This window comes from Heterocephalus glaber, unplaced genomic scaffold (genome assembly GCF_053883595.1).
Source record: "Heterocephalus glaber isolate CG9 unplaced genomic scaffold, H.glaber_assembly_v1.0 deba00001761, whole genome shotgun sequence".
NCBI classification, from domain to species: Eukaryota; Metazoa; Chordata; class Mammalia; order Rodentia; family Bathyergidae; genus Heterocephalus; species Heterocephalus glaber.
In genome coordinates, this window is record NW_028258458.1 from 1635764 (window position 1) to 1654173 (window position 18410).

The window sequence follows — 18410 nt, forward strand, 5'->3', positions numbered from 1 at the left end:
ATTTATCTTTGTCCTCAGGCTGGGGCTGTAGCTCAGAGTAGAGTCCTTACCTAAAGTGTATGAATTTGCTCTCTGCCCCTGCAAAATAGACACAGTAACAAAAACTTTACTTATCTATCTCCTCAAACATTGGTCATTCCCCGAGGGTGGGAACTTTCACAGTCTCTGCTCCTAGCTTTCTGAAAGGTCTCACGGTTGTCCTCGTCTGTCGTTGGCCATCAGGCACTGGGACTTCTTGCTCCTGTCTGACTGTATGTTTGCCCTTCCTCCTCCCTCCCTCCCTCCCGTGGCCCCTGGCTTCTCGTCACCACCAGTGCCGTGAATTTGGAGAGAAACAGTCGTGTAACCTTGAGCACAACCACTGTGGAAGTCAGTGTGCCGATTCCACAAAAAACTAAAACTGGAAATTCGATGTGGCCCAGCTCTTCCCCATACATAGATCTATATTCTCCTCGCCCTTTCCCTGCCCCTTTGCTGTCCACACTCCTGTCCTAGTTCTGGTGACCCCTGGACTGCACAGCTCCATCCTCATGGTAGTTTCGCCTTTTCCGGGGTGTCCTGTGATCGGAATCAGACGGTGTGCAGAGCACGATTGAAACATCTTGCAGTCAGCTTTGTTTGCAAACGTTGGATAATTTTTCTACTCATTGTCTGGGCTGGAAGTTTAAGCGCTTGGGAAGGTTGTTTTGTTTTTTTTTTAACTGAGGGTTTCTTGACTCTTCTTATGAATGAAAAGGCTGATTGCAGATGCTGCCCCTGCCCAGGAAACGGGCCCTTCCTGTCCTCCCCCGTGCCCTGCCAGCTGGCTGGTCTTTGTCGGCTCTGGATAATTGTCTGCCTCGGGATTGCTTCCTCCCGCTGAGTTGCAGCCCTGTGATCGAAGGCAGGAGTGGAGATAACCGTGGTGACTTGCTCATCACACAGCTGGCTCTCACTTTCCTCGTCTGCGTGCTCTACCGACCCTGGGTGCAGAACAGCTGGGGAGAATGTGTCTGTACTGAACGGGACATTTTCCCTGGCCATTATTTCCTAAATAATGTGGGGTAACAGTTATTTACTTAGCATTTATACCGCAGTAGGTATTATAAGTCATCTAGAGATGATTTAAAGTCTGGGGGAATATTGAATAGGGTCTATGAAAATGTCATAAGAAGGACCTGAGCATTTGTCAATTTGGGTCTCTGCAGGGGTTCTTGGGCTTCATCCCCCCTTGATACCGAGGGAAGATGGTGCTGCTGCTGCTGATGTAACCAGCGGTAACTTGTATCAAGCCTAAAGCTGTGTCTATTAGAGAGGCTGGTGCTTTAGCCACATCACCCATTTACTTCTTGTAACAACCTTAAAAATCACACCATAAGGGATGCTTAATGTCTTCCCATTTTACAGGCAAGAAAAATAAGATTACCATCTGTTTTTTTTTTAAAGAAAGTTTTCTTTTTCCTGGCACTACATAGTAATTGAACCTCAGGAGGGCTGAGCTCTACCCCCAGCCCTTTCTCTTCCTTTATTTCTTTTTTAAGATTTTATTTATTTATTTATTTATTATTTATTTATTTTCTCTCCCTTTATTTCGAAGCAAAGTCTTGTCAGATTGCCCCCGCTGGCCTCAAACTTGTGATCCTCTTGCCTCAGCCCCCCTCCCAGTAGCTGGGATCAGGGACGTGCAGCACCACACCCAGATCTGTGAGCAGAAATCTTTATGATGTGCTTTCTAGGTAGCAAGCACCCTTGGCTCATGCTGAGCCCACCTGGCTATGAATCCATTAGTTCAGTGGTCCCCAACTTTTGTGGCACCAGGAACCAGTTTTGTGGAAGATAGTTTTTCCACAGAGGGTTGGTGGGGTGGTGGGAAGGGGTGGTGTGGAAGGATGAAGGACATTTCCCCCCTCCCTGCTGAGTCTTTGTTTGGATTAAGCATGCATCTAGTGTGTGCCATGTAGACCCTATAAATCTTGCAGAGGGCTGGGGATTTAGCCCAGTGGTTCTGCCGCCTGCCTCACAAGTGGAAGGTCCCGAGTTCGATCGCCAGTACCAAAAAAAAAAAAAAACTTGCAGAGAAATCAGTGGGTTCCTCCTATTCTGTCCCATCCTGCTCTTCTTAGAGCCACTTAATTCTCTTTAGCTCCATGTAAAGAACTAGAATATGTATCGGTGTGGATACACCTGAGAGTTGGCATGTGAGTTTTCCAGGATCAGGTTGGTTTGTGGGGGTCCCGCAGGTGGAAGTTCTTGGATGAATTCTTGAGCCACTGTTTAAAGTTCGATGACTTGAGGCTTCCTGGGGCAGGCTCCTACAGAGCCCCTGTTGGGAACCTGGACCGAGGATCAAGGGTGGGGAATGGGGCAGGAAGAAAAAGGATCCAAGACAACTTTTCTGGAGTAACAAATGCTGTAGGGAAATTTTCATAAGATAATGTGCTGGGACATGGTTTGGGAAGCAGTAGCAACTTCCTTTGGGGAGGTGAGCGATGGTCTCTGTTAGGAGCTGGGCGAAGTCTGGAGGGTGAGAAGGAGCCATGAAGAGGCGCTGCATAGGGTGTTCCAGCTGGCAAGAATAGCAGGTGCAAAGGCCCTGTGGAAGGACTGAGCCTGGGTGTGTAGAGGGCAGGAAGGAGACCATGACTGGCCCTGGGAGTGGGCGTGGTGGCATCAGCAGGGGCTGGATCCCATGGGGCATGTGGGCTTTGGCAAGGAATTTACTCTTTTTCTCTAAGCCTGTGTGGTCTTATAAAATTGAAATTAAAGTGAACTAAAATGAAACAGATGTTTGATTCCTCGGGAGAAGCTGGAAGTTTGGGGCACTGTTGGTGGGAATGTAAGATAGCTCAGCTACTGTGGAGAACAGCATGGTGGGGCATCAAAAAATTAATAGAATTAGGGCAGGTGGTGTAGCTCATTGGTAGAGCACGTACTTAGCATTTGTAAGGCCCTGGATTCCATCTCCAGCACTGAAAGAAAATTAATTAATATACAATTCAACAATTCAACTTCTGGGTGTATAGATAGAAGAATTGAAAGCAGGAATTTGAAGAGATGTTTAGGCACAGTGTTCATAGCAGTGTGATTCATAGTAGCCCGAAGCTGGAAGCAACCCCAAGTGTCCATGTGCAGATGAATGTTTCAACAAAAATGGGTCCCCAATTCAGCCATAAAAAGGAATCTGGCCCAGGCTACCCCATGGATGGGCCTCAAGGACATACTGCTCATAGCAAGATGCCAGCCAGAAAAGGACAAAGGACTGGACTCCAAGGAGATCCCTGGAGCCCTCAGACCCCAGAGACAGGAAGTCAATGGCAGGTGCCAGGGAGGGACAGGGAGTTCGTGTTTCAAGGGAGGGATAGTTGCATGACCTGATCTATGTACTTAACAATAGTCAAGACACAGCAGGTTGATGCTGTGTGCATTTTACCACAATTAAAGTTTGGCTTCCCGGTTGCACTAAGCACATTTCAGCAGCCACAGGGGAGAGGCAGCGTCTGTGTTGGACAGTGCAGAGAGGTGACATTTCAGTCCACACAGGAAGTTCAATCAGACGGTGCTGCTCGGAGGTGCAAGGCCACTTCTGTTCCCTGGGTGTGGCCAGTGGGAGATCCCTTGGAGCTGGGAAGGCTTGCTGTGACAATCAAGAGCCTGGAGACTTTTTTGCCTTGCAGTACTGGTAATTGAACCCAGGGCCTTGACACCAAGCTACATGCCCAGCCCCGTCCCCCTTTTAAAATTGGAACAAGGTCTTGCTGTGTTACAGAGTTACCCAGGCTGCCTGCCCCCCAGCTTGTGATTCTCCTGCCTCAGCCTCTCAGAGTGCTGGTATTATATAAGCATGCGTCACCATGCCCTAGGTGATTTTGAGTGAATAGCTCTCCTGGCTCCCAAATGCTGTTTACAGCTCTGCAGGGAGTACGGGAAGGAGGCAGCTTTGAGATTTGGCCAGGTTCATGGTCAGGGGTGGTTTAACCTCTTCCAGGCTGTCTGCCCGCTTAGGAGTTTGTTGACAGCCTGGGCAGGAGAATGGGACAGGGCACACAAGACTGGGATGCCAAGGGACTGAAAGGACGGAGTAATCAGAAGTTAGGAGTAGAGGCGAGGGTGGGGTGGGGCATGTGCATAAGCTGGTGGAGGAAGCTAGAGTTCAGGCCTGCCTTGTGGGCTGAACAAGTTCAGTGGCATCGAAGAAAAGAGTCCCTTCAGCCAAAAGTGTGTGCATAGACTCTACTGTCACCTGTGGAGTCATCTCCTTCCTGATCATGATTTTTGTTTGTGTGTTTGTTTTGTTTTTTGTTTTTTTGCAGCGCTGGGATGGAGCCCAGTGCCTTGCACATTCTAGGGAAGCTCACCTCAGAGCTCCACCCTTAGTGCTTTTTAAAAATTTTATTTTGTGTTTTTCACTTGGAGACAAGAGTCTCACTACATTGCCCAGGCTGGTCTGGAACTTGTGATCCTCCTCGGAGTAGCTGGAATCGCAGGCTCTGTTTCCTACCGCATTTTTCTACTATTTGTGCCTTTGAGGTTACTTGCTACATTGTAGCTGTAGTAGATACAGATTGTATCTACTATTGGAAATACGCGGCAGGGTGTGCTTCTGTGTATTGTGTCTCTTTGCCAACTCTATGCTTAGCGGCTTCCTGTGGGTAGCCTGAAATCAACCATAGAAATTGGCAAATGCTCCAAGTCAGGGCCTCTCTGCCCGCTCCCCTGGGGGCCTGCGGGGCATTCACCAGCTCAGCACCCGTTTGGGGGCTTCCTTGAGTTAGATGTGTGTGGCCCGTGGCAAGTGCGGTGGAAGTGTGGCTGTTACTGTTATTATTTTGCTTGGCTTCCATTCCTGCATCTAGGGTTGCTGCATGTGTAGACAGAACTTGGGCAAAGCCCTTGACCAGCTGTGCTGCCTTTCTCTTTCCAGTCTGCCCGACCATGTGCAAGTCCCACGGCTGTACCACCGAAGGCCTCTGCTGTCACAGCGAATGCTTGGGCAACTGCTCCGAGCCTGATGACCCCACCAAGTGTGTGGCTTGCCGAAACTTCTACCTGGATGGCAGGTGCGTGGCGTCCTGCCCGCCTCCCTACTACCACTTCCAGGACTGGCGCTGTGTGAACTTCAGCTTCTGCCAGGAGCTGCACAATAAATGCAAGAATTCTCGCAGGCAAGGTTGCCACCAGTACGTCATTCACAATGACAGGTGCATCCCTGAGTGTCCCTCTGGGTACACGATGAATTCCAGCAAGTAAGTCCTGGGTGTGGGACTGGGGAGGGAGGCAGCAAAGAGGGAAGGAGTCGGGGGCTGGTGGTGATAGGTAAAGCTGTGCACTGTGGTTAAAGCTGGTGATCATGATTTACTTGGTAAAGCTGCATGCTGGCCAGAGTGGTGCACACCTGTCATTCCAGCTGCTTGGGAGGCTGAGGCGGGAGGATCGTGAGTTTGAGGTAGGCAACTTTGTCTCTCCAAATAAAATAGAAAGGGCTTGAATGTAGCTTAATGCTAGAGCGCTTGCCTAGCATGTGTGAGTGCTGGGCTCCATTCCCAGAGCTGCAAATAGATAAATAAATACTGCGTGCAAAGCCAGAGTTAATTGGCTGTGAACGAGGTTACAGTCACTGACAGGAGGCTGACTGGTGATGGGCTTGGATCTCTTGGATGCCATTTTTGTCCCCTGTTTTGGTCCTGAGCTTTGATGCAGAAGTTGAAAGTTGGTTTTTTTTTTTTCTTGAAAGGACCAGAAAGTAAACATTTGCAGTGTCTTTTCCTGCATATCTAAACTTGCTAGGCTTTGGTTCAGAAAGGAAAACTTAAAGGTGGAAGCCTTTCATCTCCCCTGGAGTCCTCTGTGTGGATTGTCCTCAGGGATAGAGCGGCCTCATTGTTACATTGTTACAACATTCTGTTGTTACATTGCTACATTATTGTATCATTGCATAGTTATACTGTTACATGATTATATCACTACATTGTTACACTCTTGTATTGTTACCGTGGTGGTCTGAGGCTGTAATCCTGGCACTCGGGAGGCTGAGGCAGGAGAATCCCTCCGAGTTTGAGGCCAGCCTGGGCTACATAGTGAGACCCCATCTTAAAAAAAATAATAAAATAGAATGTAGCTGAGGTTCCTCTTGTCTCCTCCAGCTGAAGCTGGGATATATGATGGGGTTAACCCAGGAAGCACTATTTCAAGGAGGAGGAGAATCACTCCTGCAATATTCCTGGGGTTTTGCATCAAACCACTTTCTACCCTTTGGGTAAGAAATGGCAGCATTTTCTCATTGGTTGTGAGTCAAATCTCCTCACACATCCAGATGTTTCGTTAGCTTCTGAGATGAGGTATTTCAGTGTCTGAGGCCATAACCAAGGTTAAAAAAATCTGTTTCCCGGATTTTTTTAATGTGTGGAGGGTTAAAAAAAAACCCAGCACCACAAAACAACACAAAAACAAATCAGAAACAGACGCACGTGGGAGGCCTTGAGGGGCCCTGCTTACGTAAAAAAAATCTTCCTCTTCAGACTTGAGAATTAGCCAAGCGAGAGTGTTCTGGTGGGAAATTTTATTTTCCTGGGTGGAGAGAGGGTGGGAAGAAAAACAACTTTTATTTTCGTTCTTAGGAACCTTTCCTTTAGTGTTTATGGAACCAGAAAGTACAATATGTTTTATTTTACTCATTTTTGATTTAGGAAACAAAACAAAATGAAAACATCAAATGGCTTTGTTGACCCAAAATAGTTCACTATAAATCACCTTTGTATGCTGAATAGACCCTTCTTTTTTTTTTTTTTTTTTGAGGGGGCAGTTTAATGTTAAGTTTGGAAAAGTGACTGTTTTCTTTTGGATTGCTTCTGTTCTCCCTCCCACATTTGAAAAAAATGTATTAATGGCATCGGGTGAGATGCTTATTTGAAAGGCATTGGCTTTAAATAAAAGGTATTTTTCCCCTTCCATATGTAAGGTTTAAGAAATATAGCAACTATCTTTGATGTTGACATGGATGGTGTGTGAAAACTTAAACTCCCTAAGAAATACATCCTTTGTGAGCCAGGTGTGAGGGCTCATGTCTGTAATCCCAGTACGGGGGAGGCTGAGGCAGGAGGATTTCCCCAAGTTTGAGGTCAGCCTGGGCTACATAGTGAGTTCAGGGCCAGTCTGAACTACATAGTGAGACCCTTTAAAAAGAAGAGAGAGAGAGAGAGAGAGAGAGAGAGAGAGAGAAGAAAAAAGAAATACATCTTTTGTGACAGTACATCCTTTAGTGCTGGGAATCTTCCCGGAATAGAAGATAAAATGCAGGAGCTACTAATGATGCATATGGCGTTATTTTACTCTACAAGTTAAAAAAAATTAAGCAAATATGTTTACTTCTAAAGTTTTTATTTTATGGAAGGCTTTATAGGACTGTTGCATTGGCCAGGGTGGTTTGACATGAGTGAGAACAAGATGTGTATCGTTGCCATTTGCTGTGGCTCATCTGGGGTGCAGCTCTGTGTGGCTCGAGAGCAGGGTTCTGGGAGCCCACACAGATGCACTAAGGCGCCTCACCTCAGTGGTCGCCCCGAGGTCCCGGTGGGGTCAGCAGGGTGCCCTTCCTTTCCTGACATGCACAAACCAGAGGCTGGAGTCTTCTGTGGGCGCAGGGCACCTGCTGGGAGAGGGTGTTGAAAATCCTTGCTTTTTTCTTGCCCTCTCTCACTCCCTCCAGTTCCACAATTGCTGTGGTCACATGGGGCCATTCTCAAACTTTGCCAGGTTCATTCTCGGGCACATCCTTCCTTTTAAACTCTTTTCATGGCCTTTCTCACTAGGTGGTATTTTCAGTGTCAGTGTATTTTTTCTCCCTTGCAGATTGTGAGCATCGTGAGCGTGTCAGTTAGCACTTGCTGTGTAACAAATCTCTCCAATGCAGGATGGCTTAAAACAACGCACATTTATGAGTCCTGTGATTTTGTGGCATGGCTCATGGTTCATTTGGCCTGGGCTGGTTTAGCAGTGGCTCAGCTGATTAGGAGAGGCCTTCCATGTTTCAGGTGGGTAGCTGGGGCCTGTTGCCATGAGGTTTTTCACCATAGCAGCCAAGAAGAGTGAGCCCCAGTGTGCAAGTGCTATTCAAGCCTCTGCCTGGATCACATTTGCTAATAAATGTCCTATGCGCTTCAGGGAGCCACATGGCTAGGCCCAGATTCAGCAGGTAGGGAAATAGCTGTTCTTTGAGGGAGAGGCTGGGAAGAGACTTCAAAGAACTTGTGGCTGTAATCACAGAGCAGAGGATCTGCGTTGTTCGCTCATGGGGACCCGCAGCATGAAGCAGGGTTGGCAAAGGGCCAGAGAGTAAACATTTTCAGCTCTGAGGGCTTTGTGGTCTCCACTGCACTGGCTCAGCTCCGACTCAGTAGGTACCGACCAACAGTGTTCCAGAGAGCTGTTCTCTGCAAACACAAGTGCTCAGCTGGGTTTGGGCCATGGGCTGTGCTAACTCTGAGCTTCGAGTGTCACCTGTCACTGAGGTGTGGAGCCAATATAAGCACCCAAACATTTGGTCACCAGTCTTCTTCCAGCCCAGCTGTTCTGACACCGTCTGGGGCGTTGTAGCCCAATTCTGACCTCAACCATGCGGACTCCCAAAGGGGAAGACTCAGTGTTCTGCAAGACTGCCCTTACCTCAGACACTGGCCGCACTTTGGGGACTCCCCAGCACACTCACAGTTTGGGCCAAGTAGCTATAAATTTGGGGACTCCTCAAATGCTTTGGGTTTGGTCATTTATTAGAATGACTTGGAACTCTGTTATGTACTGGTCAGCTTTTCCATCGCTGAGACAAAATGCTGGATACCCATGAAGGAGGAGAGGTTCATTTTGGCTCATAGTTTCAGTGGGTTCAGTCCATGGTTGCCTGGCTCCAAGGCAGAAGTATCCTGTGGAAGAGCCTGGTGGAGGAGAGCTGCTCCTATTATGGCAGGTGGAAGGAGATGGAGAGAGGAGAAGCCCAGGACAAGAATACATTGTTTCACGTCACACTCCAGTGACCACGTGCACCAGGCTTTACCTCCTAACAGCACATTTAGCTACTCAACTCATCCATGCATGAATCCACTGATGGGTACAGCACCCCATGAGCCAACCTCCTTCTGTACACACGGTCCTGTGGGGTCACTTAGATCTAAGCCGTCGCCACTCACAACGGTGGTATTATTACAAAGGTGACATGAGAGTAAAGTCTGGGAGAGTCATGGAGCGTCTGTGCCCTCACCCTGCGGAATCAGAGCAGGCCACCCTCTCGGTGCACGGATATGACCCCTGCCCTGCAGCTTCAGCAAGCTTCGGTGTCTCTGGTGTTTGTTGGGGTCTCACTCTCAGTTGATCACGTCATTGGCCACGTGGTTGAATTCCACCTCCAGCAGCCTCTTCTTTCCTTAGAGTCAGGCAGCTGAAAACCCCAACCCTTTAATCACATGGGGACCGGGACTCCCATCCCAGTCACCTGGGGACCGGCGACAAGTCACCTCAGCACTCCTAATGAACACGTTCCTGTCAGTCAGGAAATTCCAAGAGTTTCTGAAGCTCTGAACCAGAAACCTGGACAACTTCCCAATACACAGACGACGTCTCTTGGCATCTATGGGGGACTGGGCCCGGGACTCCCATCAAACACCAGAACCTGTGAATGTTTCCTGCCCTGGGTGTGGTGGCATATCCCTGTCATCCTAGCACTCGGGAGGCTGAGGCAGAAGGATCGCCACAAGCCTGGGTTACATAGTGAGCTCAAGACCTCACTATGGTCAGAACTTGCCTCTAAAACAAAAGAGCAAGAAAACAGTGTAGTACAGGTTCAGGGGCCCTTTTGCCAAATACTGGGAACCAGAAAATTTCAGATATGGGGTTTTTTTTTTTCAGATTGTAGACTATTTGAACAAATGTAAGATATGCTGGGGATGGGATGCAAGCCTAAACATGAAGTTCATTTACGTCTCATGCATGTGATATTCACATGGCCTGAAGGTTATTTTATATAATATTTTTTAAAAAGTTTTTTTTTTTCATGAAGCAAAACCAAGGCTGTCTTGTCTTGTCCAGGATTCTCATGGTGAGGAACGATGGAACGGTATATTCCAGGACTGGGGAGGTTTCAGGTTTGGGAGATTTCAGGTTTTAGACTTTCACGTTAGGGATGTGCAGCCTGTCCTGGCAAGTGACTGTGTGCCTCCTCCCATAATTCCTCCCCAGATTCCTGATGATACCTAATAGAGCGCCAAGCCCTATAGAAATAGTCGTGACTATTGTGTAATAATGACAGGAATAACAGGGAATAACGACAGGAAAAGTTGTGATCTTTGGTTGGGGGAACCCCCAGATGTGGAACTCACAGATCAGAATTACACAGATGTGCAGGGCTGACTGTGGTCTTTATCACAACCTAACCCCCGGATCTTTCTGAAGAGGTGAATGCACAGGGGTGTGGAGGTAACCATGGAATGATGATATGACAATAAGAAGTGATCATCAGAGTAATTAATAACAATTTTTGTAAGCTGGGCAGGGTGGCACATGCCCGTCATCCCAGCACTTGGGTGGCTGAGGCAGGAGGATCGCTGAGTTCAAGGCCAGCCTGAGATATGTAGTGAGACCCTGTGGCACACACACAACCGGCCCCCTAAATCAACAAACCAACAAACCAACCCCCAGAAACAAAAACAAAAAAGAGCTTAAGGCTTTGTTTTAATTTTTTTTTTTTGGTACTGGGGATTGAACTCGGGACCTCGCACTTGCGAAGCAGGTGGCAGCACCACTGAGCTAAGTCCCCAGCCCTCTGTTTTAAATTTTTGTTTTGTTTTCTGCATCCCAAGCTTTTTGTGTGGTATGTATTCTGTGAAATCTAACAACTCGGGGCATTGGCTTTGCCTCTGTTGTACCCATGAAGAGCCTGAGTCTTTGAGAATGTCTCAGTTGGGAAGCTTGTGGCTTTGTGTGCTGGAATCCCAACCCAAACTGGCTCAAGCAAGATTAAAGGCATTTACTGGTGCCCACAGCCCAAGAATTCAGGAACTGCTTCAGGTCCAGCTGCATCCAGGAGCTCGAGGAGCACACATGAGCAGTCTCTTTCCATCTCCCGCCTTTATTTCACTCTGTTGCTTTTGTCCTCAGGCAGCTTCTCCTCCACCCATGGCGCCATGCTAGCAAGCTGGCAGTGTCCCCTTAGAGCCTACCACGAGATGATGTGTCTTTCCAGAAGGTTCTAGCAAACCCTTCATGGGACTGGCTGGCACCGTGCTTTTTCCTCTGTGCCTCCTCAGGGGTGTAGGGTGGTGGCCAGCCTGCTCTGGTCCCGTGCCCTGCCTGGACCTAGCATGGCGTGGCAGTCACGAGCTGAGACTGTGTGTGGAGCACTGGTTCGTCAAGGACCCCTGGGGCTGTGGATCTATGGTGTGAAGCTGTAGAAGGCAACGCCAAGGGCTGCCTGAGTCCCCAGCGGTCAGCCTGGAGGGTCACAGCAGAGGCGCAGCCACCGGCGCCATCTCCTTGAGTATTGAGCTGGTTCCGCCATATGGAATCATGGCGCCTGTCACCAGTGGTGGCCCTGAGTGCTGTGGCCCCGCTGCCCCTGTTGGGCTGGAGGTGGTCCTGGCTTCACAGGGTGCAGTGGGGATCCCCTCACCTCTGGGTGCCCCGAGGCCCGCTCTGCGCCTACAGGGGGCCGTGTGCATCTTGTTCGGGTAAAGCCTTGTGTCCCCGACCTCAGGGGGACCCTGTAGGATCTGCCCAGGGCAGAAATGACAGAAGTTTCTCCTCTCCAGGCAGTGGTTCTCATGGGGCTGTGCTTTGCTGTCCTCCCTGCCCAGGGGACAACTGGCAATGTCCAGGGACATTCTGCATGGTCACAGACAGGGCAGGGGTTGCTACCGGCAGCGAGGGGCCGGGAGGTGCGCAGGGCAGCTCTGCCGTGAGGAGCTGTCTGGGCTGGGCGTCGCTGCTGCCCCAGGGGACTCCCTGCCTGCCCGCTCGCCTGCGAGTGCCCTCCTTGTGCCCTTGCGCCCTGACCGGTCTCTGCTCCATCCGCAGCTTGATGTGCACCCCGTGCCTGGGCCCCTGCCCCAAGGTCTGTCACCTCCTGGAAGGCGAGAAAACCATTGACTCCGTCACGTCGGCGCAGGAGCTTCGAGGCTGCACTGTGATCAACGGGAGCCTCATCATCAACATCCGGGGAGGCAGTGAGTGCGCTGGGCGGGGCGTCTGGTTCCTCGGCAGCTGAGAGCTGGGAAAAGGTGGCTCAGGCCTGTCATTCAGCACTCTGGGAGGCTGAGGCAGGAGGGTCAGAAGTTCAAGCTCAGCCTGGGCAACATGGTGACGTGGTGGGGCCCTGTCTCAAAAAAAAAATCTTATTTTTCAAGTTGGGAGTTAGGAGATCAGGAATCTGGGTTTGGTAACCAGCAGGAGATAGACGCTATTGTGCATCTAGAGATCGAACTTTCAGGAATTCTGTCTTGGGCAAAAAGGCATTTCTGTGTTTATTTATTCAGCAAACATGGATCGAGCACTCACGAGGGAACAAGGCCACGTGCTTACTCTGATGGATTTTAAAAATAAGTAAATCAGGCCGGGCGTGATGGTGCACGCCTCTCATCCCAGCACTGGGGAGGCTGAGGCAAGAGGATCGCTCGAGCACGAGGCCAGCCTGGGCTGTATAGTGAGATCCTGTGGTACCCAAAGCCACAATGTTCAGGACTCTTATAGTCAATGGTGTAATGTTCCCGTAGAACTTCCTTACACCCCCAGTAGACTTTATGTCTTCTCTCGATGACTTGGAACACCTGATGCAATGTACAGGCTGTACAAACAGCTGATCTCCTGTAGCGTTAACTTTAGGCAATAATGACCAAAACAATTCTGTATGTGTTCCGTGTAGGTGTCATTTTTTTTTTTCCAAATACTTTTGCTCTTCATTTGGTTGAATCCACAAATTTGGGGCCCGTGGATATAGAGAACCAGCAGTGTTCAGCTTTGTATTGTAAAGCTGGGTGTCATAACTCAGCTCTGCTCTTTTAGTGTGAACACAGCCATAGGCACAGGTTGACACATGGGCAGGGGCTCTGTTCCGGTAAAATTGTATTTATAAAACAGGCTGCAGTGGGCCAGTGGGCTGTAGCTTGCCAACCTGTGAAATAGAGATGAAAGGAAGTTGCTATTTTAAGAAGCTTCCAGTCTGGGGAAGGAAGGATTGAACTTGTGATGCAACAAGCCAAGCAGATATATAGGGGATTTTTTTTTTTTTTCCGGTCGAAGGAGGCAGTCAGTGCAAAGGTTCTGAGGCAGGAGTAAGGAACAGAAAGGACTTTGGATTGTTTTCTGAGCATGACAGGTTTGGTGTGTTGAAATCATTCGCAACCTGCTGGTGAACTCCCCACCACGAGAAATTATGGGAATATTAAAATGTTTCTGTGAATACTCATAGAGTGCTCTCTTCTTTCTGTAGACAACCTGGCAGCAGAACTGGAGGCTAACCTCGGCCTCATTGAGGAGATTTCAGGGTATCTAAAAATCCGCCGATCCTATGCTCTTGTATCACTTTCCTTCTTCCGGAAGTTACGCTTGATTCGAGGGGAAACCTTGGAAATCGGGTAGGCGTCGCTGGTTCTGTGTTTGTGGCTCAAATGTTAACTAGGAAACTTGTGAATTAGAAACACTTAAGGGTTTCTGTTTTTAAACCCCAAAGAAAAAATACATCTGTTCAGAAAAAGGGCCGGTAAAACCCGGGAGGAAGGAACTTGTCTTGGAATTGCCTGAAGGTCCCAGCCTCAAGATGTGTAATCCATTGTCCTTCTTCTCAGAAAGCCTCAGGGTTACAGCCTTACCTTCGTGCACCCGAGGGCACCCGCTGGCTCCTCCTGCCCGGAAGAGGTCTCTACTGACTTCTCTCCTTACCCCAAGCCTGACTTTCTAGTTGCCCCCAGGTGACTTCCAGGTCCCTCAGAAGCAACGAGTCCCCTCCTTGCCCTAGTCATCCACGCCCATTTCTGGGACACCTCTCCCCACCCCGCACCTTCTCTTTGAGGTCCTGGTGACCCTGTTTTGGAAGATCATTCAGCATTGCTGTGGAGAATGTGGATTCTTTGTCTTTTGTGCTCCTCGTGGTCACAAGATGGCTGCCTTTTCTCCACTCTCCTCAATAGAACAGGCAGGAAATAAGGAAAGGGTCAAAAGAACGTGCCAGCTGGCACTAATGTTTAGACCACTTTCTGGACTCACTCACCAGCTCTTGCTGATTCTTCTGTCACAAAACTGCCCTTTTCAAGTCCAGGGCTTTCATTTGGATGACTCCATTGCTTCCTTCTGGACCAGTGTTGTCCAGAAGAATTAGGTTACAAGTCACATGTGGATTTTAAATGTTACAGGAGCCACACTGTAAGAACCTGAAAAGAAACAGGTGAGATGAGACTCACTCATCAAGCTGACCCAGCCCACGATACCCAAAATGTTATTCCAACATGGAAGTAATTTTAAGAAGATTATCCAGATGATCTTTTACATTTCTTTTGTTTTTGTTTTTTGCTGTATCTTTGAAATCGTGGTTTTTGCTTCCAGAATGACTTGGAATGGCCCTGTTTCAGGGGCTCAGTGGTTACGTGATACATAGATCACGGCTTCTGTGTTTGATGCGTGGGTCTACATCCTTTCCTCTTCCTGTTTACCACCTGCTGGCTGCCTGTTAATTGTTGTGGGTTCCAGAGCTAATGAAGTCAGGGAGGTGGTATAAAACAAGCCCTTCTTACACTGGGAAGAGTGGCCATCACCAAGAACTCAAATTATAACAAATGCTGGCAAGGGTGTAGGCAAAAAGGAACCCTTCTGCATTGTTGGTGGGAGTGTAGAGATTCCTCAAAAAACTAAAACTAGAAATTCCACTAGACCCAGCTATTCCCCTTCTAGGTATCTCCCCCAAAGAGTTAAATCATCATATTGTAGTGATCCGTGCATACCCATGTTTATAGCCGCACAATTCATCATAGTTACATCTTGGGTGAGGCCTGTATGTCTATGAACAGATGAATGGATAAAGAAAATGTGCTATTTATATACTGGGGATTTAGCTCAGTGGTTCCACTGCCTGCCTTGCACACATAAGGTCCTGAGTTTGATGCCTGGTACCAAAAAGAAGAACCCGAATGGTTGCTTTTTTGCCTCTTGAAAGAGAGTGAGAGAGAATGAAAATGTTCTAACCATATTGTTTTGGGTTTACTTTTTTTTTCTTTTTTTTTTTTTTTTGGTACCGGGGTTCGAACTCCAGTCCTTGCGCTTGCACAGCAGGTGCCAAAAGCACTGAGCGAAATCCCCGGCCCTTGGGCTTACTTTTTAATAAATTACTCTGAATCTGTAATATCTAATTTATGACTTAAATACCCTACAGGCTGTTGAGCAGCTCCTCAATCTTGTATAAACACTCCCAAAGCCATGTCTCGCCTTTTATTAACTTACAAACTGAAATAGTGTCCTGTAGGCAGGCTCAGTGGTGCCACAAGAAAGATAAACTTGAGACATTCGTGGGAAAATGGATGCACCTTGAGACCCTAATGTTAAGTGAAATAAATCAGATATAAAAGCTTAAAAATCCCATGGGATCTCTTATATGAGAAACCCAAGGTGTAAATAAATCAAAGAGCAAAACAGAAGATACACAGTAAGAAACAGGGAGATAGATCCTTTGCAGATGTGCACCTGAGTCAACTCTCCATGATGAGTGTAATCATTATGTACTGCAGAAGTGTTTAGATAAAAATAAAAAGTAAAAGAATAAACAAGCCATTCAGGGTCTCCTCTCACCCTGCTTCCCACCGAGGAAGGCTGAGTGCTCTTGGTCTTGTTTGGGAGTGCAGTACACTAGACCTGCCCACTGCAGCTTCCTACTATTTATTGGCACCTGCTGGCCAAAGCAGGCTCCTCCTCAGCTCCTCCCTGGGGCCAGGTTTCTGACCTTTGTGTCTTTAATCTCTCCTCCCTACCAAACCCGTTTTCAGTCTACCGCAGTTTCCCCTCCCACCCCAGACGGAACTCAGATACCTTTCTGGCCATGCAGAACTGCTCAACCTCCCCGTATCCCCGCTCAACGTGTATTTATTGAGTTCATGCCCAGCAAGTGTTAGGACTGGGCTTCTCCATAACCCCAAACAAGGTCCACTCCCCACGTAGCTTCTGCCATCGTGGGGTGGAGGAAGAGCTTTGGAATGACAAGGGTTTTGTGTGTTTCTGTAGGAACTACTCTTTCTATGCCTTGGACAACCAGAACCTAAGGCAGCTGTGGGACTGGAGCAAACACAACCTCACCATCACTCAGGGGAAACTCTTCTTCCATTATAATCCCAAACTCTGCCTGTCAGAAATCCACAAGATGGAAGAAGTTTCGGGAACCAAGGGGCGCCAGGAGAGGAACGACATTGCCCTGAAGACGAACGGGGACCAGGCATCTTGTAAGTAGTGCTCCCCGGGGCTCTGAGCCTTGGACCAGATGATGCGGCTGCCCTGGCCAGGCCCCTGCACTGGCCTCCGGGGGAGTCATCACTGTTGTCACTGTCTGCCAGGGAGGGACAACTCCTTCCCGATGGGCTTTCTCCAGGGGAAGCTCAAGGCCATGGCTGTCTGCAGAGGAGGAGGACTGGGCCCCTGCTCAGGCCTGGCATGGGTAGAGGCTGTTGGGTCAGACGCCCCTGTGGGAAGCCGTCTCCTCAAGGCAAAGGGTGAGGTGGGGTTGGGATGGAGCTGATGGGAGGGCTTGCAGCCCAGGCACAGGGAATTAGCTGTGTCCTTCCAGAGTTTAACAATCTACAGTTTGACTGAAGTCATTTGCATCCACAGGTTACACCCGCCACACCAGGCTTGAAGACCACATTGTACCTAGGCAAATGTTACCCTGAAAATCCCTGAATCCCTTCTCAGTAATGGTGGGCCAGTTCTCTTTTCTGTCTGTCTGTCTGTTTGTCTGTCTCTGTCTGTTCCTTCCTTTCTGTTTTTCTTTCTTTCATACTAGAGATTGAACCCAGGGCTTTTGGACTGTACAACATCACTAGTCCTTTTTCCATTTTTTATTTCAAGACAGGGTCTCACTAAGTCATTAAGTTGCCCACGCTGGGCTGGAACTCGTGATCTTACTGCCTCAGCCTCCCACGGGCTGGGACAGTTGTGCTTGCATTGGCATGAATCGCCCCTCCTTCAGATGAGTATCTGGCCAGCAGACTGGCTCGCGTGAGAGGCCCAGTTGCACAAGCTGTCCTTGCCTTCCAGAGCCTCCCCTCTGTTCACACCCAGCAAGACCAGATCCTGGACGCTCAGCTCACACAGGGAAGGGACCTGTTCAGGGAACAGCAAGTCCCCTGTCCCCTCCAGGAAGTATGGGCTAAGTCGTTTTGGACAGAAATGCCTTATTCAGTACTGCAGCAGCTTGATTTTTTTTTTTTAATTTTCTAGGTGAAAATGAATTACTTAAATTTTCATCCATTCGGACAAGTTCTGACAAGATCTTGCTGAGATGGGAGCCCTACTGGCCCCCCGACTTCAGGGACCTCTTAGGATTCATGCTCTTCTACAAAGAGGCGTAAGTAGAGGGGCAAAGCGTGAAGGGAATGGGGTGGACGGGTGCTCAGCTCTTCCCTGGGCTTCGTCTCTGTTCCTTCCTTCTGGGGGAATAAATATCATAGGTTCTGCTTTCCCATCCCACCAGTTCATCACATACAAAGTGAACAGTAATCCCTTTTGCCAAAAGTCAGAAATCGAAGCAGTTTTCCTTTTGGAGGCCTTTTAAAATTTTATTTTACTTTATTTTGAGACACATCTTGCTGTGTTGTTTAGTCTGGCCTTGAACTCCTGGGCTTGAGTGATCCTCCTGCCTCAGCCTCCCAACTGCTGGAATTCCAGGCCTGCGCCACCATGCCTGGCCATTGTAAGCCTTTTGAAGTGCACAATTTCAGTGGCATGAAGTACATCCATGATGTTGTGCATCTGTCTCCACCATTCAACTTCAGAATGCTTACATCCTCTGAAACGGAAATTCTGTAGCCATTAAATAACACCTATAGTCATTTTGACTATATGGCTCTGCTGGAATTCTTTGCTAATTTTCTTTTGCTTTTTGAGACAAGGCCTCCCTATGTTGTGCAGGCTGTCCTTGAACTCACTACAAACCCTAGGCTGATTTTGAATTCCTGGGTGTTCCTTCTGCCTCAGCTTCCTGAGTACTGGGATTACAGTTGTGTCCTACCATGCCTGCCTTGTGCTGGAAGTTTTCCCCGGTGCTGCAAGTTTTCCCCATTACTGGAAATTGAACCCAGGACCTTCACACTGAAATACATCCCTAGCCCTTTAAAAAAATTTTAATTTTGAGACAGGCTGGACTTGAACTTGTGATCCTCCTGCCTCAGCCTACTGGGCTGCTGAGATCACAGGTGCGCACA

The 18410-nt window shown here is 48.5% G+C and overlaps 1 protein-coding gene across 5 annotated transcripts in view; it reads left to right on the forward strand.

Annotated features, from left to right (window-relative positions):
* Positions 1–18410, forward strand: part of Insr (insulin receptor) — a 140793-nt gene that overhangs the window by 79633 nt on the left and 42750 nt on the right. For 4 of the 5 annotated variants that reach the window (XM_004865316.2, XM_013065882.3, XM_004865317.3 and 1 more), the window contains exons 3-7: positions 4901–5222; positions 12034–12182; positions 13445–13589; positions 16219–16433; positions 17428–17554. In XM_004865316.2, coding sequence (XP_004865373.1) covers positions 4901–5222; positions 12034–12182; positions 13445–13589; positions 16219–16433; positions 17428–17554 — 958 coding nt within the window. The remainder of the gene's footprint in view (positions 1–4900; positions 5223–12033; positions 12183–13444; positions 13590–16218; positions 16434–17427; positions 17555–18410) is intronic. The other variant, XM_021245188.2, reaches the window with a different exon arrangement.